Source organism: Patiria miniata, unplaced genomic scaffold, assembly GCF_015706575.1.
Source record: "Patiria miniata isolate m_02_andy unplaced genomic scaffold, ASM1570657v1 HiC_scaffold_9, whole genome shotgun sequence".
In the NCBI taxonomy this organism is placed as follows: domain Eukaryota; kingdom Metazoa; phylum Echinodermata; class Asteroidea; order Valvatida; family Asterinidae; genus Patiria; species Patiria miniata.
The window spans coordinates 23,463,014-23,485,844 of record NW_024037076.1 but is presented as its reverse complement, the minus strand read 5'-3'; the positions used below and the strand labels follow the sequence as shown (position 1 = coordinate 23,485,844).

General features: G+C 40.2%; 1 protein-coding gene across 1 annotated transcript; it reads left to right on the top strand.

Moving 5' to 3' along the window:
* The first annotated feature begins 4,294 nt into the window (after positions 1–4,294).
* On the top strand, positions 4,295–22,299 carry LOC119720777 (homeobox protein EMX1-like). Its single transcript, XM_038190615.1, has 3 exons — positions 4,295–5,574; positions 11,275–11,456; positions 19,804–22,299. The coding sequence occupies exons 1-3, from the start codon at positions 5,106–5,108 to the stop codon at positions 19,939–19,941; spliced, it is 789 nt and encodes a 262-aa protein (XP_038046543.1). The 5' UTR covers positions 4,295–5,105; the 3' UTR covers positions 19,942–22,299.
* The last annotated feature ends 532 nt before the right edge of the window (positions 22,300–22,831 follow it).

Here is a 22,831-nt window from a genome sequence, read left to right as displayed (position 1 = left end):
ACACACGTTGGCACTGCGATTGTGTTTTGTGTGTGTGCAGTATGTTATAAGGAACCAGACTATTGTGAAGTTTTTCCGTTCGGTCATGTGAGCAAACTGAAAGCCTTTATCGACGTCTCGGCTGCAGGAGTCGGGTTGACAGACCACAGTGAGCAGTTTCAATCAGATAACCTTGTTTAGCTGGATATAACAATGGAACATCTTAGTTAAACTGTTTTTCTTTCTCTGTGTAGACTGCCACCTCTAGTCTGGGAGAGTTGTGGTATTTCGAGACGAAGGACGAATCTTTTTTTGTGGTTTGTTGCATGGATGGTAGTGATATGCCGATGTCTGGCAACGTTTCGGGGGTTCTGATGCGGAAACATCATGCACAGATTCAATGTGCCCCTATGTCAATATTATCATTGAGGCTTAATGTATCATCAGCTTTCCATTTTTCAAATTTCCAATTTTGTTAACTTGGAATCGAATATTGCAAAAATAATATAGTATTTTAAATAAGACTGTAAAGTTAAACCGAATGCATACATTAATATTTATTAAGTGATTAATTAGTTTTTAAAGGTTACATTATAGTTTGAATTATTTTAACAAAAATATTTCTTTTCCAAATATGCACAGGAACGCTGTTTGGCCCGACCTTTGGTTCTGTAGCCTATACGTACGGCAAAATATATTCACAAATGTGTTGTAAATTTGATAAATTGTTCGCCTTTTTTACCTAAAAAGTTCTCAAACTTTTTAACAAAATGCTGGCAAATATCGCGAGGCATTGTCCCTTGGGTTTCATCGCTAATTAGTTTATGGGAATGGACAAGAGAACTCACAAGACATTGCTGAAAAAGTCAGCAGAAGTTCCTCGCGCTGTACAATTGCAGGAAAAAAACTACCCAAAAGCACGTCAATACCTCAAATCGATTAAGTTTCTTTTAAAGGCTACTGAACACAAGGCAGATTGCCATAAATGAAATCTTCCGGCCTGTATCACCCAATGGATGGGGTTTGCCTGAGAAAGCCAAGGCTAGCTTGGGCATCTGATCAGCTTGCTTAACGAGCCAAGAAGTGCTCCGTCATTTCTTACGAATGGTTGGCTACACTTGCTGCAAAATCAGGCCGGGGTATTATAGATGGGAGAAGGGGCGAGTCAGGCACCGTGCGCTCGCTGAAAACGACGGGGGAAAGAAACCCCTCGCAACCCATGCCGAAAGAATTGACTCCCGCGGCGCCCCACCAGTTACTCAATGTAACGAAATTTGTCCGGCTGTTTCCCTCGCCTGCCTGAACTGCTCCGGGCCATTTGCCGCCCCTGGCGCTCCATACTTCCTGCAAATCAATTCGAATTTGCATTACTATTACGAAACAATTACATTAAATGGCTGCGCCCTTCCCTTTAATTGTTTGTCCTAGGGTGGAACAATAGAACGCCTGGATAGAGCCATTGCCTAACACCTTGAACCCAAAATGAGGTGGGTTTTGTAATGCGCTGCACTTTCCTCAACCACAAGAAAGAAAGAAAAAACATACCAGAAAATCGACGCGTGACGCGCGGTTTTCATTATTTCCAATTCTCTTTTCATCATCAGCAATCTCTTATGTCAACTTTTTCACATTAATTTCAGTTGAGCAATTTTTTTCGAGTGTGGTAGGAAATTCAAACTATGAGGTTTTATGTTTTGCTAAAAAGTCACGAAATACTCATTTTTATCATCAAGCATGGCTACATCTGACGAGTTTCGAAATTGTCTCATTGGACATTTTGATGCCGTTTGTTTGGTGTGTAATTCATATTTTGGAATTGAGCAGTGATATCCCACATTAAAAATGTATTTTCTTTTAAAGTTTCATCAAAGCATTATGAATTTAGGAATGACGCAAGCGGTTTTGACCAAAACAAGGTGCAAGCAACGCACATCAGTTTTCTTCACAAGCTATACTGTACAAAATGGCTACATTCAGTGGTACAGTTGAATATTTATGTCAGAATGGAGCTACACGTATGGTCACGAGAATTTCATATTCCCTACGGCCAGACGAGCAAGGAAGAAAACAAGAAATTGAGTCTGCATTCAGGCATTTTGAGGGAGGAGTAAGTTATATGGACGGCACTTGGTCCCTCTCAGTTGTGTTTGCATTTAGTGCTTGATAGTACCCTGCCCCACGTTTCGATTGTAATTCAGCGGTTTCGCTGGAAGCGGATCGGGCGGTGGTCAAGCGCAAAAACCTCCCATTGACACACGGAGTTAAGCCCGGTGAAAATCGACTTCCGCTCCGGACACAATGGCAAGACGTTTCCCGGTCTCTGTCCACTGGCCACTGATCCTCAAGGGAACAAAGTCAACAGAAGACCGAGACTGGGGACCACTGAAAGTCGACTGGTCGGTGGGGGGGGGGGGGGTCAAAACACTAGACAAGACGGAATCTACCGTAGTAAACTCGGCACGCTCCGTCATGCGATCAATGACCGGAGTAGACCGGGATTAGCTGGCTAATTATACCCAAATTGTCATCGACTTACCGGCCGGACTTTGGCCGAGTTTGTCCGCCGTAATTGTGGTGTCCTCTCGGGTTAGCGTCTGTTGGTCAGTCGCGCGCAAAAGTGGGGTTTTTCTCCGAGCACGGTATGGCCTGCGTTGACCATTAAGAACCACACCACAACTCCCAAAGCCTTCAATCTATAGTCAAAACACCCCACAGCGAGACGAACAATTTAAGCTTATGTTCCTACCTCATCCCTTGTATTGTGAGTTTTCGGTTCGAATCCCATTTTGTCTGGATGAAGTTTGGACTATTGGTCATCATGTCATTTCTTTCTTGAAATATTCCTTTTTGACGATTGAGCGGCGCGGTTGTTTGTCGAAAGGATCATCGGAGGACAAAAATAAAGTCGGCATTGAATTCATGATACAGGTTTGAAAATTTTGTGAATCCATAAAAATGGCTGTTGAATTAACAGAGGATGTGAAACAACGAGCCAAAGACAGGAACGTTTGGTCAGTTTGATCATGGTTTGATTGAACATTATCTAACAACTCAGGATAATCGATCCTAAGAAAAAGACATTGATGGTATGCCTATTATTCGTGTGAACTTATCAATTCTATTTCATTATTGGAGGGAAAACACTTGAAACATCTAAGATGATTATTGACTGCATCATGTTCTGCTCTGCATATTTTATGAGACACTATTTATGAAGATCTGAGCATGTGAATCATTAAATTGTGTTCGTCTGACCATCGCGTGCTTCAGCACAACCCGCCAGCTTTATTCAAGACTCGACAACGGTCAACCATCAAACAAACACCGGTCATTAAACACTCTGTCACGGTTGCCCAATCAGGCAAAATTAGAGTCTCGCCATGTATACAACCCTTCGCTGGATGTTCAACTAAAAGAAAACCTGCTAACATTCCCTTAATTCTGGCGCGGATGCGTTGCCATGGTAACGTGATTTGTTGCATCTCCCGCCCGGCGATGTTTGTTTCGCGCTGACAGTTTTGCGAGCACATCAAAAGGTTCCGTCGAAATTTGTAGTCAAATGAAAGCGCGGGTCGTGTAAACATGGGATCTGCAATCAAGTTCAATCATTTCTGATCAAGTCTGAAAGCGTTTATGGGTTTAATTTATCAATCAGCCTTCCGGTAAGTGGGACATTTATGAAGCTCTGGAATCTCAAAGATGATGACCTTTGGGGTCAAAGGTCACGAGGGTCATCAGTCTCAAGATTTGTATCCGTCACTGTATAAGATCTTTATTATTTAAATTCTGAGTTTTTTGTGTGTTTGGTAGGTTCATTACTTCATTTAGATTGATTAATCAAAGGTTTTGTCGTTGCTGTCATTGATATCATTGTAATTAGTATGAATATCTGATTTAGGAAGCTTTTTTAATAACTTGCAATGAGCAAAAGCTTTGTCAATTTTTAATTATTTAAGGCACCCCTTTTCTACTACACATTGTGGGTCCTTGCTCTATGATATGGGAGACTATGTGGTCCTAGATATATAGGTGTTTGCGTCATTTGAGCATATCGCTAACAAGAGACTCGTGTGCCAATTTTTAGGGGATCGGGAGAGTTTTAACTTGCCGCAAGATGACCTTGAGCAATCAGAGGATGATATCCCCAATTCGTGGTGGCGCTGTGCCCCACGGCTCCACTGTCATGAGTGTTTGGAATAAGCACGCGTGTTCCGTATCGCGTGTATTGGTCTCGTACGGTATGTGTGTACAGTATGGGACTCGGTGCGTGCGACGTACGTCACCGTCACACAGTGACCCGTCATCCAATCAGCGTCGCGCTCTCGTGTCAGTGAAGCCCACTCTGTCATGGCCTAATTAGTCGTAACTATGCAAATGGAACGATTAGCAGATTTTAGGACCGGTCTGTAGTGCTATGCGGCTCGCTTGGTGGGCTAGAGAGCCACTGCAACCTCCTAATGTGGAGAGAGTTTTTCATTTCAGCCGTGCGACGCAAAATGGTCTCGTGTTGACAGCTAGGAAAAGGCATCGCAGACAAGAGAAGGTTGTCACATTGATGATACGGCTAATCGCAGTCAGTCTCGTGTGTGGTTTCGTATCGGAGCCGGGTCCATTCATAAGTATTTGATGAGGTTCTAGTCGTCAATATTCCCAGTTGATATACACTCCCCCCTATCGGACCTGATGCCGTATTGATGCGAGTAGTGCCCTCCGGTGGAACGATCAGCAATCACTGAGGAGTATTTGACCAGCCCTCGGTTCAATCAATCCAGCACGCGGGAGGCGAAAACTAATACCACTTCAGACTCTCATCATCCAGTGTGCTCTCTGATTCTGGCTGGACAACGTGGAACATTCTTCCAAGCACACCACAACCTTGTAACAATTTTGGAGAATCACCCGTCGCACGATGTTACCACATCTTTCTATAATCTTTTAGTAATCTCATATTTGTTTTTCTCAGTTTAACATGTCTCCAGTATTGCTTCGCTTATGATGAATTAAAACTTCAAAGACGTACATTGTATTTGAAACTGGAAAGTAACTGAGCGATCTGACAGAAGGAACAAAGGAGTGGTTGAATTTTAACTTTTTGGTGGTCAGTTATTAAAATAAAAACTTTCACCATGTCTGCCGTTGATCTATATCAACCTCCCCCGCCGCCCTCCAAGCCAAGTTGCTTCAGCATTGAGTCCCTGGTCTCCAAGTCCTCCAGCCCCTCAAATCCACCTGCTCCGACTACCTCCAGCCCGGACTCAGTGGGCTCCCCGACCCCCTTCACACCCATCGTGGTCAGCAGGCTACACAAGCCCAGTCCGACCGGGGACTCGTCGTTCCACACCGCCTTCGCCCACCCTATCAAGGGACTGTACTCGCCCGAGGTAGCCTACCCGTCGGAGTCCGCGCAGACCGTACACCCGGGATTCGCCATGCCGCAGCACCTCGGTATGCCGGGAGCTCACGGCTTCCCGTCCCCGCACCACCACCCCGCTGCTCTGGCCGGTGTCTTCGGTTCGCCTCCCCGGCGCGAGCCGTTCGGACTCTACCCGTGGTTCCTGGCGCGAAATAGACTATTTGGTCACCGAGGATTCGCAGGTAAGAATAATTCGTCAGATTAAGTATTATTTTGCTCGGTAATAAGGTGTTAATGCCCGTTAAATTATCATGAGTTAAGCTGATATCTTTGTAAAGAGCTCACCGCAATTTGTCGGTTGAATTGCAGAAATGCAAACATGGCAAACAATCCATTGTGAATTTTGCCTACGTCTCAACTTCAGGCCCAAGTTGAATGTCGTATTCCACCAGCGTTCCCGTAATAATGCATGAGAAATTATGACTTTACAGTTTGGAATATGAAGATTATCGCGCTTCAGTGGAAAAAAGTGTCTAAAATGATGTTTCAGTCATTATTGTAATATCGATTTAATTTGTCAATAAACCAGTAGCTGTCATGTGTTATAGATTCCATAGCTGTTCAAGAGAGTGAATGCAGTCGTCGAAAAGACATTGTGTTGTATTCAGGCAAAGTACTTTGCAATAAAATCATTGATATTGGCCTAACAATGCCCTTTTTACAATGTTTTATTTACACAACAAATTATCGGAAAATTGATTGAAAGTGGACGAGCTTCTTGACGTAATAGTTTATGCATCGAATACAAATGTTTTCTTTCTTGCGGAAATAAACCCCGGAATTTCAAGTTTTGTTTTATTCAGAAAACCTTTACAATGTGACGAAATGGCTTCCGTGACGAAATTGTATACTGACGTGATTGAGCATGCGTAGTCGTGGAGAATTCACAGAAAATGACACCAAAAAATCTCGTGTCAAAACGTGCTCGCGCAAGCGCAATATCCTTAATACAAATCGGTCACGTCGGGCAAAGTCTGTGCGGTTTTTGGATCAAACAAGATTGATTATTTAATAAAATAATACTAAATCACAGCGATACTCATTGATTAATATGTCATTGTTTTATCCGATTTGGCAGTGGTTGATATTATCACCATGTCTGTAAAGGATTGTAGCCGTTAAGAATGAGAAGTATTGGTCCTTTTGGTAGTCCATCATGATATTGTTTTTCTCAATATTCTTTCAATAATTTCGCATTGACTGGCACCTTTTTTGCAAAGTCTTGTAAGCAATCACGTCGATGAGTTAATCAATTCAAGATATTTCCAAAACAAAACCAACGATTGGTATCTCCGAGGAAACATGAAACACAAATACAATTTTGTTTACAAGACACTGTGTGTTTTCCTTAAATGACATCTTTCCTCGTTTATTGCGTTCAAAGATGACGTTATTCCATGTACCTGTACCAACAAGGTTATTGATGTTTCGAAATAGACTTCCCGAAAAGGAATGAAAAAATGATATCAGCTTTTTTGTTTATAGTCTTCAAGGAATACTTATCACCATGGTGTTAAGAAAAAACAACGGCTGAAAAGGCATGTGTCCTGCTAGAAATTATATGAAGCTGAAAAATTAACCATGCAGCGATATTGTTTTTGTCTCAAGAGAGTAAGAGGTTTTTGGCAACACTTGCTTTTTGTTTACATAGGGCAAATGAAATAGCGTGCGGTCACTTCAGTCTGTACCGTTGGGCACGGCTGCCGCGCGCCACGCGCATCGCGCTAACTTGATCCTACCTCTAGGCTTGATCCTACACACACGGGCGCTGAACAGAGGTATCAAAAACACAAAAGGGTCGGAGTTTTAGAGAAAAAAAGGTTGACTTTGCTCTATTGATGGACTGTTTGATCTTCTTAAACCAGTACTAGCCACTGGGCTATTGAGGGTGCTACAAGCATCGATTGGGGAACAGAATGAAGCAACTGACCCCAAGATCGAAGCTTGAAATTGACTGTTTAGTCGAAATGAAGAAAGAAATAGGTCACTTCATTTCTTGCAGTGCAAGAGATTATTAGCATCACTTGAAATCTTCCTTATGAAAACGACCAGTGGAAATTTTTACGCACCAAACTTGTTTCACTTTTGGAAAGTTTTGAAAAGACCGCAACAATTACCCTGGTCGGTTTATACTGTCCCTATAATTGCCCCCTACTTAATTTTATAGCTGGGTAAACGGTGCAGTGAGCCATTAGTGTCGGGTTCTGAATGGAATGCACTTTGGTAAACGCCCATTTCCAGTGAAGCGCTGTCAATGAACACTCACGCAATTACTGCTAATGATGATTAGACAAAGCTGAGCTAAATTTCTATTTGCGCCAGTTTGTACATCAATTCATCAAGGACGGAAAATCGAATATTAGACACTGCTTCTTGACTATGTATTGATCTAAACTGTCAGTATTAAATGTTAAAGAAAACTATAAAACTTCGATTCTTTTGGAAACATTTACCATTCCTTAGTAAGAAAGTTTGTTGGCTAGAATGAAAACTTAATGTTTACTTTTAACATTTCATTTCTGTTAAATTCTCATTTTAATGACTTGTTAAAAATCTGTGAGACCGAAGCATATTGCGATTGGCTGTCAACTCGACCAAAAGTGTCAAAAGTGAGTGCATCGCACAAAAATAATTGATTCTGGTCAAAAAAGCGCGCATTTAATTTTTTTTTCGCCTTTAAAAATTACAGAAATAGAAGTAAACATTCAACGAGAAATTCCTTTCTTCGGCAACTCAAACATTCGGAATGTTCTATTTTTGTTGGAAATAAGATAATGGTAATTATTTTTAAATGTGTTTCGTGGAATGGAATGCAAGAAATGTTATGTCCAACTCCTTCATGTCAAGTGATGAGAACATGACTTTCGTTCCTAAAGTGAGTCGGTCACGTGACGAAAAAGTTCAAGCGGCGGTGCAAATACAACAAGATAGTTAGAAAGTTCGACACAAAAAATAGAAACCAGTTCGACAGACCAGGAAAGCACTGAACGTTAAAGAGGCATCGTTCAAGACGGATTGAAAAAAAATAAGGAAATACAGAAAGACAAAACTTGAAGTGACGGACATACAGAAGAGCAGGTGTCAGTTGAATGATGCTGGTAGAAATGAGCCTTAAGACAAATCGAAATAGTCAAAAGATAAAAGAAGAGAATGAAGCAAGCTGACGGGGACGTGAGTAGCCATGCGTAGAGACCAACAAACAGACACAATATTTGAAGAGTATATATGATACTTTCTGGATGCTGAGATGCAGCTTGTCGACTTAAAAGAGAAAGTCATCTTTTTAATTCTTTATACTTTCAATTTAATGGTTAATTGTACAAGTTTATGGGTTTTTAATGTGTTACTGTTACAATTCCTCAATGTTTGTTCCATTACAGAGAAATAGATAGCGGCCAGGCCTTTGATTGTCTTGTAAATTTTATACATTTGTCTTGAAGTTGTTTTGTTTGATGATCATCCACCGGTATCATAACACAGATACAACAGATAAGACGGTCTAGAATCACCTACAACAACAATTCATTAGAAATATTAAACCTGATAAAGACAACATCGGTATGTCCGCTCCAGCTTTGTATTTCTTTGTTCTTGTCTCCAACCGCCGCTATCTAACATCAATTACCCCGATAAGGGAACCGAAGCAATTAAAACCAAAAGTGATATGTTTGTCCTTGTTTAGCGATGATTACACCGGTCTTGCAGCACCCAGTGTGGGCTGACTTCGGGGCATAAGGGGCGGGTGCCTTTGATGCTCGCCCCGGCACAGATTTCGGCAATCACTCCGCCAAAGGTCTCGCTTTACCGGACTGTAAACTCTGCATGATTAGCTTTGAGAAACCACCAGCGAGGACCAGGGCTAACAAATAACAATCTTTCGCTTTGCCCGGGATTCCTTTAAGACTTCGTAATACATCCAAGTTGTCTTGTTTTTCGCTTGGGTTGTTTGATTGTTGATGGATGCGATAGCGCTGCGAGCGTAGTTTTGGTTGGTGCATGCGTGCCACACTGGAAGTCAAGTCAAAATCAGACATTTTTGAAGGCAACTAAATCGTGAGAATCAAATTTTGAAATGATGCAACCTTGTCAACTGCAAAACGATTGTTTCGCAGTGTAAATAAATAAAACCGATTGCAACTTCCTTTGCTTCTTGCCGGTGCGTTGATGAAAAAAAAATAATGATTCAAAGTTGTTACATTTTTTTTCCATGTGACGCATCACATTAATGTTTAAAGGCACTCGAGGTCGTACGGTTTCTGTAACAAAATGTGAGACTTTGCAATTCCCAAAAGGACCAAAACATTTTCGATTCTTTTTCCCTTTTGTTCTTCACGATCGTGTTTCTTGTTGGCTTCTCAGTCTCACACGTCAATACCTCTTCACATGCCTCTTTACTTCAAGAGTTACTCATCGCTAAATAATACCACTACCACTTCAGCCATAACCGCCCCAAACCCCCATCATATCATCAAGATCATTATTGAACTCAACAAAATCTGGTCGGATTTCGCCCTCCAAAATCAGATTTCGCGCAGCACGGCAGCTGTTTTCGGGTTCCGTGAAAGCGCGGCCATTCCTCCGAGCGCAGCTCGTCCGCTGCACGAGCAGACGACCGAAAAACGAACAGAGTAAAAAAGCGCGCTTCTTTTCCCTTTTCCTTTTTTTTGCTTTATGGATTATAGCGTGTAGAACCCAAAGGCGCCAATCGACCACCAAATTGAGCGTAAAGTGGCCCTTTACCTCCACGATTTTCCCAGATTTTTTTTTCTGTCTTCCTCGTGGTTTCTGTACAGACGGTGACCGGCCATGCACCGTCATATCATATCACGCTGTCGGTCGATCATCGAGTGGGAAAAAACATGCAGAAACCCCCCTGGACGCGATATGAAGCCCCGCCACTGAGTGGGAATATCATAATATTATCAGCGCCACTTTACAACACCCGAAGGAAATCCAATAGTCGCCTTGAAACTTAGTCAGACTTCAGAATTTGTTACGGTTTTAACAGAGAAGAGGCATTTTTATCTGCCTGAGTGCATAATTAACCTCCGACATACCTACTTTGAGCTTAAGTAAGCGCGCCTACTCTTAAAACATTTGTCAGTATATTTTGATGATCTTTATATGCACATATTGACATTTCTTTAAAGAAATATCATTATATCATAATGACATTTTTCAGTATGACAAGTATTTTTTTTTTACATATTTCGTTTTCTATAAGCCTTAACAAGCTTATAAGATTCATATAGTTTACAAAGAACACAGGACAAAGGTTGGAGTATATTATTCTTACAAACCGATTTCGGTTTTCGAAATATAGTATTGGCCTATAATTCTTTGAAAATGATAAACCTAGTCGATTTGAAAGAAAAATAGATCTAGGACATTCCCGTTTGGATAACAGGTCCGTGTTTGATTAGCTCTCTCGTTGGAAGATTGAACCGATTCTCGGTTTCCATTTGTTCTGCCTTACCACAAGGTGGTATGGTTTCAGCCTCCCGTATTCATTCGTCACCAGTCTTTTTTTTTTTTTTTTTAGTTGTATGTATAATCAAGTCTGTCACGAGCCGATGTGGCCCATCAGGTCGGCGTTTATCTCCTGTTTCCTTGGCATGAAATGACTGAGAATATTATTTTCTATTCCCCCTGGATGGGATGCCAGTCCATCGCAGGTTACTCCCCAGCTAATGCCGGTACCCATTTATACTCCTAGGTGGAGGCAAGCAAGTTGGGGTAAGGTTGCCCAAGGACACAACATATGACCAGCAGCTGGATTCGAACCCCTGACCCTCTGATCATGAGTCACAAACCTAACCACTAGCCCTGTCTTTTTAGATTGACTATTATTTCCATTCCCCTTTTTTAACATTTCTTTTCAGGAGGCGATATAGCAAACGGAGGCTTCTTCCTCCAGCATCCCTTCCGGAAACCCAAGCGGATCCGAACCGCGTTCTCCCCGTCGCAACTACTGAGGCTTGAGCAAGCTTTCGAGAAGAATCACTACGTGGTGGGAGCCGAGAGAAAACAGCTCGCTGCTAGCCTTAACCTCACAGAAACTCAGGTAAATCTTCACTTTTTTGGCTTAAAATTTCACCCTTTTGGTCACCAAAATTCTGTCAATTGTGAAAAGTGAGATGGAAATGGATGAACATTTTGTCCATCGGGGACCGAGCTGCTTAGAACAGGGATTTATTAAGCACATGGGATTTTGTTAAGCACAAACAGGTTACCAGTTAAAAGTCCATTCAATATACATTACTTGTAAGTTGTAACTGGTCCTCGGCTGTTGTTTGCTAAGCACTTAAATTTGCATAGATATGTTTTCTTTTCGGATACTCGATGAAATTTAGGCCCTGAACTTTTTGGCACGATCTTGTCTGGCCTATATTTAATGTTGTTACCCAGAAAAATATGTTGGCACTTTTGCTTGACAAGAACATATAGGGCTGCTAGGTTGATTATAGGGCCTACGAGATACAATTTCGCATCAATCCCATTATTGCTATCTATACACCTCGTTGTTGAGTTTGCGGGGGTTTTTATGGTCATTTTCGTCTGTCATTGTCGTTTGTCATTGTCGTTCTGTCAAAACTGGAGCTGTCGAATCACAACTGAGACCTGCGCTGAAGTTGATCATTCCAGTAATTTCATTACACGATTTTTCCCTTCCTTGAAAAGACACTGGTAATTCCCCCCATTTCGATGATAGTTTCCTGGAACATTATTGTGGCATTCCTTCAATCAACTGTGCATTGATGTGTTGGTCGATTGGCTTGCGCTTGTACATCGAATCAAAACAATTCATATTGTTCAAAATGGAAATTGATGAAAAATACAGAGAAGTAGTGGGCAGCCATTTGTACAATTATAATAACCCATCGGTAGTTAAGCCGGCATAATACATACAACACCTAACGGCCTAGGGCATTGTGTACATTTCTAGTGCATTCTGTTTGTCATAATGTTCATCTCGCACCCGTTTGCCATTATTGAGCGCAACTTGTAATAACAAATCCTCCCCCTTTTTCCCGGTCCCGGCTGCCGACTAAACTCGATTTTCCGAGCCCAGATTCCTGACCGATTATTCCATTACGATCGAGGGGGCTGAGTTACACCGGCCCCGGCCCACCGCCTAGCTACCTGGCCAACCCCGCCAGGGTATATTACGCTTATTTGAAGCGATACCGTGTTGTGTAATGTGGTTTTGATTGGAAAATTAGAAGCGAGTGTCTTTGTGTATTCAGCCCTGTTCTTCAGCTGCAGGCCGCGTTTTTTGAGAAACTTAACGGTCGTTTTGGCGGGAATTAAAGGATACAATAGCTTGTAGAGCTGGCTAGACGGACAAATTGGATGAGAATTGACGAGAAATGACGAGAAATGTCGAGAAATCTCGAATTTAGGACTCTTTTTTTGGCACCGAAGATTTTAACCTCATGAGAATTATCAGCAAAGGAATTATTTCATTATCTGAGTATCGATTGATGATTAAAGTGTCTCGAGTTATTTCTTGCCTCGATTGCATAAGCCATCGTTGAGACTGGTGGGAACTGATTGAGAAAGAACTTTGTCAATTTCGCTTGAATGAAACTGATATATAAGAACCTGCCGTACATCGAATGTTATTTATGCTTAACTATATAGGCATTATATAGCAGAATTCCACATCAAAAGTTACTAAAATAACATTCAATGATTCATTTGAACAAAATATTTTCATTAGGGGATGGATTTCCACTGGCTCAGATCATAATACCATTTTGTTCATACTGCCAAATGCCATTTTTCCCTTCTTATTTTTGGTTTAAGAAGTTGATAGCAAGTCATTATGTGGTTATAACATGTGTGACGTGTCAGAACATGACAAATGAGTTTCTAGATAGACGTATCGGAAAAACAGCGTCGGATATCAGGTCACAAAGTGCACAACTTGTGAGATGCCTCCTTCAGAGGTTACTAAGACACTTACGTTTTTTGGAGGTCATGTTTGATTTTAACGTGGATCAGTCATGTTATTTACAACTGAATGAACCAACGATCAAAACTTTAGTGAATCTTAAATTCAACACAATTCAAATTTCGAACACGGCTATTTCTGAAGGCGTATTTAAACCATAATATGTAATAAGTTATAAGCAGTTTATTAAAAATGAAAATTCTGGCTCTTTGCCGCCCTATGATGTATTTTATTTCATGGATGGAATTATGTTGAAACCTTCTCTTGTTCCCTCCGTTATTAATAGATATGATATATTTATGAACTTACAGTTTTAGACGTATATGCAAAGAAGAAATTGTGAGCTCCGGCAGAAAGTAGGGCCTAGTGCATCAATAAATATTTTGTCATTATAAATAAAATAAAAAAATAACACAAATCAGTTGCCTGTCAGTTAGGCCTACATCTCCAAAATGTGATGCGCATTGTTAACCATGGGAACCTTCCAGTTGGAATTAATTTAGGAGGAAAAACGACAGTTAAAAGTAATTGTGTACACGGAGGTGACAAAGCTTGTGTGTCAAAGTGCCTGCATCCTGCTCCGTCCGGATTTAAACAGGAACCGTTTGAGCTACAGATGCCTGCACTTTCGATTCGTTTTCCCCGTGCCATCGCAAGCTTAAACCCGGGGTACGCGACCAAAGGAAGTGATAAAGAAAATAAATACCAGCTAAACGGTTGTACCATTATGGGAAATGTTTGCTTAAGTTACGGTCAACAAAGTGTTATTAGGGGAAAAAATATCGAAAGACTCTAGATAACGAAAGGTTAAACATGCCTCATCCATCCTCGAATTCTAGTCAGGATACAAATCGAATTATTATTTCCAAACTTTGTTATTGCGCAAGATGGAAAAACAATGAGCTAAAATGGACTCATTTCTGCTGATCCGTGACATGAAATGTTCGTTTCTACAATTTGTGTGTAATTACTGTAAGCTCATATACTTAGAATTCAAAAACGGTTCACTAATGACGAACGATTAATTGTTATTTCAACTAAAATGGAAAAATGAAAATCTCGATTGATTTTTTTAAAGAGTAAACAGTGTGATGAAAAACCAGAAATGTTGAATGGTTTGATTGTAACGAACCACAGTCCGCACGCATCATTATGAATCTTCATGCATCGTGCATCCTTAATTACAGTTCACATAATTATAACACATTCTGTGACATGAATATTTATAAGCAGGGTGCATAAAATTTGCTTTAGTAATGGTAAAAAGCAATCCTTGACAGTATGTGTGCTTTCAGCCTTTAATCTTCCGCCTACCAATGTAAAACTAAAATCTGTTCACAAGGCGCGATACAATGCTGACCTGGCGACTAGTAATGACACTAGCTGACGTCACATTTGTTTACATTTGAAGCGCCCTCAGGCGGCCTAGCCAGGCAGGCAAGAAAGCAGTGCGTTTTGCTGTTATGATTTTGAAATGTGCGCCTTCCATTACAATGCGTTGTATCGTTGCGATACTGTTCGAGATGCATGCATTGAAACCATGACACATATGTATATTTTATATATGACATATCATGATACAATTAAGCTCAGAGTTGTGTAAACTTTCACAATCATTTCTTTCCAAACAACTCAGAGGTTGTGGGAAAACCTACCATTTGTAAACAGCTGTATACTATATGGGACTTTCAGGAGTAATAAATCAGTAATTATGAATTTATGACAATTAAACAAAACTAACGGGTGCGAAAGTTAGACCATTGGCCAGGTTGGTGGTTAAAAATGAAATCAAGAATATAATTTCTTCGGCTGAGTCATCTTGGGAAGTGCGAAAAGGTCATCTTGAGTATATCGGGGAAGGGGGAAAGATAGAAAACAAAGAAATGATCAAGAAAAGAAAGTAGAAATTGATTTTTTAAAGAATGACGGAGTCATTTCAATCCGTTGTAAATTTAGAGTTATATCAACAAGTGAGGCTTTATTTATATCTTTCCCTCGATTTCAAACGGCGTTTGTTATGGTTATGGCCATGTTTATTTCTCAATATTAGTCATTGGGAAACGGCTTAAATTTCCAAGTCTTGCAGTTTCATTTCTGTCTTGAAGACGCATTGAATCTTGAAGATTTAAAGATGCAACGATTTCACGAGGATGACTTGTTAATTTTTTTTTTAAGTCAACATCCTTATGTAATGATTACAAGAATTCGATTTTTTTTTAAATTTCATTTGATCTCTGTTGCATAACTTTAAGGTCATATCGACATTCGGTTCATTTCACTGGGCTAAAGTTTCGAAAATGATCGGATCGTATAACCTAAAAGCATATGATTTATTAGTAAAAATATGAGATATTTTATCAGTCCCGACACGCTGTTCTAGTTACTCGAACTTTTTTCCAATTCGCACAGTATTATCTTTCAACCCCCCCCCTGAAAAAAATGTTTTCTAATAAATTCTTTAAAGCCGCAAGAAAGTATGACAACCTCATACTTTGAGGCGAAGTGCTAAAAAGTAAGGTTGACGAGGTCTTGTAAACATTTCATCTACACGGTGATTTACGCTAGAACTCACAAGGCACCATGCTGCGGGGGGGGGGGGGGGTTGTGCTGCTTGACCCACTTAGTTTCTTTCGACAAATGAGGGCGCTGTTTATAAAAGTTCGAAGGTTGAGGGCGGGGCAGAGATATGCGCGGGACATGCAACTAAGGAAGAAAATAGTTTTTTTATAACTATGCAATGCATGTAAATTACCCCTTCAAGATGCCAGCCCTTATCTCACAAAGAATACATCCTCAGTTCCTAAATATCTCATCTGGCTGTCATCATAATGGACGAGGTTGTAATGTCATTTGTGACATTTTTATCATTAATTCATCCTCGAGCCCAGCCAGTCGAGCCGATAACAAAACGATGGTCATGCATCATAGTTTGACACTGCCAGCGATAATGATGACTAATATTTAGTGTGAAATAATGCCAAATTAATTCCCAGCTATTTACTCACAGATACCTGCATATTTCTTGACATATTTTGATGACCAAAGTAGTGTTGGTGTATTTTGTGCCCGTATTAGGTTAAGGACCGTCGGTTAATTACATTTTTTGCAAATATAAACACAGCTAAATGCAAATTTTCTCTGATGGCGTCGATCAGAGCAGAGCGATAAAATGTTGCTTGAATGATCTTGATTTCTGCTGCATTGCATTATTTTTTTTTCGAGTTTTCACATTGATTAAACAGCTAGATATTGCTAGATACACAATCATAGTGAAAAAATAAGGGTGTTTGGTTGGAAAGATAGCAGAGATTTCAATGAATATATTTATTTACGATTTGTGGACAAGCCTAAACTTAACTTGTGACGTCACCCGTGACGTCACACCTGCCGGTTGCCAACAGGCTGCAGAGCCACCCAAGTATCTTTCTCATGCTTTTGGATTTGTTGCGCATAGTGATGTCAACACCCATTTTTGAATTGATCAACAATAGTATGCCTTTTCCCAGTAAAAAATGGGCATCACGTGACCACAACATGCATTTTTTTGTAAACAAGGGCGACATGGTATACAGGGCTGCCCATATGACACTATGTTGTTGCAAGTTTGGGACAATTTATAACAAACAGCACATAAATAGGTGTTTAACCGGGCGTTATTGGGAAGATCTGTCCATTGTCCGAGGTTCATTCCCAGCGACCTTGGTGGGATGTGGACCCAACCACGCGTCTCCCAAGTCACACCCTGGGACAAAAGGCAGACAATACCCCCTGGGGCAGGTGACGTGGGGGATAAACGTCTGTCCAAGTAGCTCTGTGGGAAAACGGGTCTAGTTGCTGCTGCTGAAATGAATTTAGGGGGGAAAATCCACACGTTAGTTTTGCTGTATTGTGATCAAGATGATATCCAGAAGTCTCATCAACAATGTAGGGTTTATTTGCATTGCCAGGTCTTTTGTAGTCGGTTGTCCAAATGTGAACTTTATTTAACTTGTCGGTTACATCAATATGGGAACCGTATAGGAAATGTTTCGTAAACAGGACAGTTACTGGTGTGAAAACTGAGGTATATTTTCTCTGACACGAATCGGTTTTATTCAGTGCTTTACAATCCAAACAATATGTCAACTTGATTTGAAAATTATATTTTCATAGCACAATCGTTTTCCTTTTTTTCTTTGCAGGTGATTCGTTAATAATTATAGTTAAACGACATTTCAAAATTTAAAAACAAAATGAAACGATTTACCTTCTTGCTGCCATTTTCTGATAAAACAAAAATTGATGAGCTATTTACGATAGAGGAAAACGTTTCACATTCACGAAACTGCTTGTCATATTAATCATGAACGGGGAATGTAGCACGACGATTTCGGTTGTGAGATCGAATGTTTTGTGGATCATTTACTGAGTCATGAAAAGTTTGTATTAATCAGTTTTACTTTTTTTTTTGAACGGCAAGGTGAGTTTTGGAGTTTGGATTATTAAGAAACAACATTGCATTGAGGAAGCCGATACATAAAGTCTTACGTCAAAGATTCAACACTTTTGCGCAAGGCTGATTTTTTGAAATACAATTTTTTTTATCTTCAATAAATATTTGCTAAATTGCTATTTGCAAACTCTTGAATTCTCTGAGCCTGGTTATGGGGAAAATTAACGTAATCTCTTCCTTGATTTGTCAAGATTACAGATGTTGACGTCGAATGAGGCCACAGTGTAAAACTTGTTACATAAACACAGCAATCAAGCAATACTAGTTGTGCCAATGTTTTCACGCATGTTTCATTATGTCAAATAATATTACAATTGATGGTTCAATCAAGAATCCTTTCCCGCGTCACTGAGTGCTTCTGCGGTTTACTCAACAAAACATAAAAACGCGGGAACGAATTTCGAAAAGAAATTGTGGCGTAATTCCCGACGCACTTCCAAGGCCGGCCGGTTTTTTTTTTCTTTCCATTTTCTATTCGTTCACGGCACGTTACATTCAATCAGAGTTTGTCGATTTGCCGACCCTCAGTTTTTGTGATTATTTCCTCGGGGTTTAACAGGCACATAGTCATCCATTCAACTTTCAGTGCGCCCCAAAACCCTTCTTTGCTGATCGCAAAACGAACCGCAGTGTTCATGTGTCAACAATTTCACATGAACGTTATAATGTTGTGCAGTGATTGTGTCTTGTCAATACACATTATTTTGTCACGGACTTTCGGTCTGGTGGCTGTTGTCACGTGATTTTGTAAGCCAATCACAGTTAGAGGGGTAGGGAAATTTGGGTACAGGGCGTGTCTTTAAAAGATGTTATTAATGTGTCGACATTATTTTTAATAACAAACTTGTCTCGTCATTGCAGTGAAAATTGGTCATGTTTTCTTTACATCATTTTTTCAAGTTCATATTTTAAATCGATTCTTCAAAGTTTTAGAACCAAGGTTTTGTACAAGAACTGATCTCAGTTATGCTTATCCGGCTCCCTTATAAAATTCCAAAACTGAATTCTTGGGTCTATTTTTCTTTTCTTTTTCGTGAAGCGTAAAAGTTGGAGTGCTTTTGTCAAATATTAGTCAAAGACCATTTTCCCCCTTGTGACGAGAATGGTTCATAATTCCCACATTTCACAGTCTTTCCTGAGTCCATCCGGGAAGCGATACCCATAGGCGGCGATCAACTGAAGTGCTTTTAAATTTCGCTCGGAAGTGGCAACTTCCGGAGTCGACGGTGCAGGATAGCGGGGCAGCGGCTCTCGCGTCGTAGGCCGCACGGGGCTAAATCGCTCCAGCCCCCGTACCAGTCACTGAGCTGGACGCGCTAAACTACCCGTGATGGATGGCCGTCCCTCGTAATAATTTACCCCGCGTGTTCGGCGCTCGAGTTGAGCGATGCTTAGCGTGTCTTAGGACCTATTGCTCGTGGGGGGAAGCATAGCCCGAGGCAGGACTAAACTCTCCACGCAATCTGCGGCTAATTCCACTCCTACCCTACCATCAAATCCAAATCTATTGTCGTTTTAAAATGACTTTAATTGCAATGCTTTTTACAAGGGAAGTCTGAATTAAAATTCTCCCTGGCCCGGCTTTGGAGCCGAGCGGGAGACCGAAGCACGATTCCCCGTCAATTATTCACTCCAATTCCAATCGATTACAGGCCATTTTGATGAAGTTTATGTCTGCAACAAACCATTTCGCTGTCATTGTTGTCGTAAAAAATAGTCTTGACTTTCTTTTATGAACCTGTGCCGACTTTGATTTTTTTTGTCTGGCTTTTATTGTGGTGGGGAGCAAAACTCGTTCCCTCTCAATAACTGTGTCAAAAAGTAACTTTTTGTGTTCGAGTTAAAGAGACCGCGACGTTGCCTTGCTCTTTGTATTAAAACCACAAAGTCCTGGAATTCTACTCAGGAATTAAATGCCAACCCACATTTTTACTATTTTCTTTTTGTCCCATCTTTATCTAGGTCAAAGTCTGGTTCCAAAATCGGAGGACGAAATACAAGCGGATTAAGACGGAGGAGGAAGGGGAACAAGACGCCAAGAAGAAGGGATCTCATCACGTCAATAGGTGGCGCATGGAAACACAGCAAAACTCATTATGATAGTCCTTCAGTTGTCTGTCTATTGACTGTTTTTGGCGCCAAAACCTTGTGTCGTCTGCGCTTTTCCCAAGGACAGCGTTTATGCGTTCGTTTACTGTGCACCGGACTGACCAATCAGAGGCCGCGATGTATGCCGAACTTGCTGCATGCTCATCTATCCTATGATGTGATTGGTGAATACACCAATCGAAACTTTTTAGTTTCACCAATCAGCAGTCATGACTTATACTCATCGATAGACGCTGAGAGCATCGAGCGTTTCGATTTGAGAACATTTTTAAAGGAACTGCATGCCTCTGAATTTCTGAAATATGAAAGACGAACTTGTAATTAACCTCAAAAGTTACAAGCAGGAGTACGATACAGTGAAAAGAGTACAACAACTTCATCCAGTATTGTGAAGCCTTCAGGTTCAAGAACGACTCCATTATGATAATAAATCTGAGTTCCTATTTGTAGCCCGAAATGACTCATTCATTTAGCGGGCGAACCTTGCGAGTCTACCGGGGCTGGCACGTGCAGAGTCCCCGGTGCGCGGTCCGTGATTCCACGCTCAGAGAGATGACAATCGTTTTGCCTTGGGGCCGTCTCGTGACGTCTTCAACGCCAAACTCATTAATGATCTCAAGATATGAATCAAATATGACAGAATCATCACCATTTCAACCTCATCTTCGTCTTCATATGCCCACACGAACTCTTGTTCAAGCCCTGCTCTACACTTAAGGCTATTTTTCAGAATATGAAAAGTGAGAAATCCTCGCTTGAACCCGACGTGGCAATCGTGTACTTATTATGACGATGCGAAATATTCACCCATTTCGTCAATGCTGTCCAAAACCTTCGGTCCGTTTCTTGGAGAGTTGGTCAAAACATTTGTGTATTATAATATGATCAAATTGTATAAAAAAAAAGTTTTCACGAACATGTGCATCTATGTAACTAGACATCCATGAACTATTTAAGTTCCCTGAATATATTGAAGGAAAAATGGGTCCATGCCGATATGTTTATGTTTACTACAACTTTAGAAGAAATTTGCATTTTCGATATAAAAATGTACAAAGATTATCAAGCAAAGGACGTGAAGACTTCTGCGTACGACAGAAATTTCTGAAGACTTCTGCGACAGAAATGTTTCTGTAAACATAAAAAAAATCTTACTCTGCAAAATGTAAAGCTGTCATTATCGACATAAAATGTTGACAGAGTTCAAGAAGTATAAAAAAACAATAAAGTATATATTTATTTATTTGTGTTGACTTCGGATAATGACCACCCTTCCCGTAACTTACGAACTACAAAAATATCCTTTCAACTTGACAAAGCACTTGAGAATCTCTAACTCCACCTCCTTATATTACATGATAGTCACGTGATCCTCTTTATTTCATATTAACGACAGTATTTTGTACTTTCCTTCATTTCTAAAAGGAATACACGTTTGCAATTTTTCGTTTGGTCAAATAGGCTTTTCTTGTTATCGTTTGTAAGCTGGAATACAGCAAGCATTTTTGACAGCCTGGTGTTACTTCAAACTTTTAAGTGCTTTCAAGGTCAACTTACTTTTGTACGGTGGTGTTTATTTTATTGTATGCTTTTTGCACAAGAGGCTTCAAAATACTTGAAATGTATATTCATGAATATTTAAATTTCAATCCAGAATACAATGGTGCTGTACTGTGGAGTCCGTGATCAATGGAATTGTACATAGATTAGTATTATAATTATACCGGATATCCTCTCATAAATATTCACGAGGCTTTCGATAGCTGATAAAAAAGAGGGTGGGCCGGACTACACTTAACCACGCCCACATTTTCACTGGTTGTATGCTATATCAGTACTAGATCAAGTACACGTTCACAGAGAACGTCAACGGTTTGAAACTGCGGTGTTTGTTCAATATTAATTTATTACAATACACAAATTAAATATGTTGAGTTTCTACAGCGTGAGAATATCTATTTCCCTGTTTGGAACAATACATTGTCAACATAAATTTCATGTATTGCTATTTTCTCTGAATCCACAATCATTACTTCTTTTGACAATATTAACCCTTGTGATTATTTCCCTTTCCACTTTGGTTTTTCATTATTTCAAAAAGTTGTTGTTTATCGTTTATGGTATGAAACAATATTGCACTCAAGAAATCTTGACATTGTGAAACGTTTTAGCTGTACGGCATAGTTTCAGAAACAACAGCAATGAAATATTAATTCCTGGGTCGCGTCAATGTGTTGTTTATTTTTTTTGTTTCACGGAAAAACCACAGCACACAGCAAGATTATAAATAAAATGTCTTTGAAGACATTATCAATATGTGAGGATATTAAACCATGAAATAAATATTAACCCATAGAGTCGATTAGTGTGTATTTTGAAACTTAAGAAAACATCTCAATGCATACGTATTATCTCTCAAAGGGGAGATGTGATATTTGTCTTTGACCATGAGGTATATAATGTCCAATACGGTTCGTGTTTGATGAGACAATCTACCCCGAATGGAGGATTATGCCCAAATTGTCCTATTATGGCCCCTTACCCGATCGAGGTATATCCCATACCAAAGGAATAGTCCAGAATATGGCTGTGTATTATGTGTAGTGTGTGTATGAATTTTAAGTTAGCGATAAACATGCATTTTCCTTGGTAAAGTGCATTGCAAACTATGGTGATAAAATAACACCGTGTTTAGTGTTACCGCCGGTGTTAGTGTGGAACTGGTGAAGGTCTTTTCTTTTTTTACGGCCCGAGAAATTTTCCCAGCCACGCCCAGGAATCGGCATTTACAATAGTGATTTTTTCCCGTGCACTGGCGAGAACAGAGCATAAAAACCTCAAATTTGATGCCACAATAAAGTGTTGAATAGAAGTCAGGAAG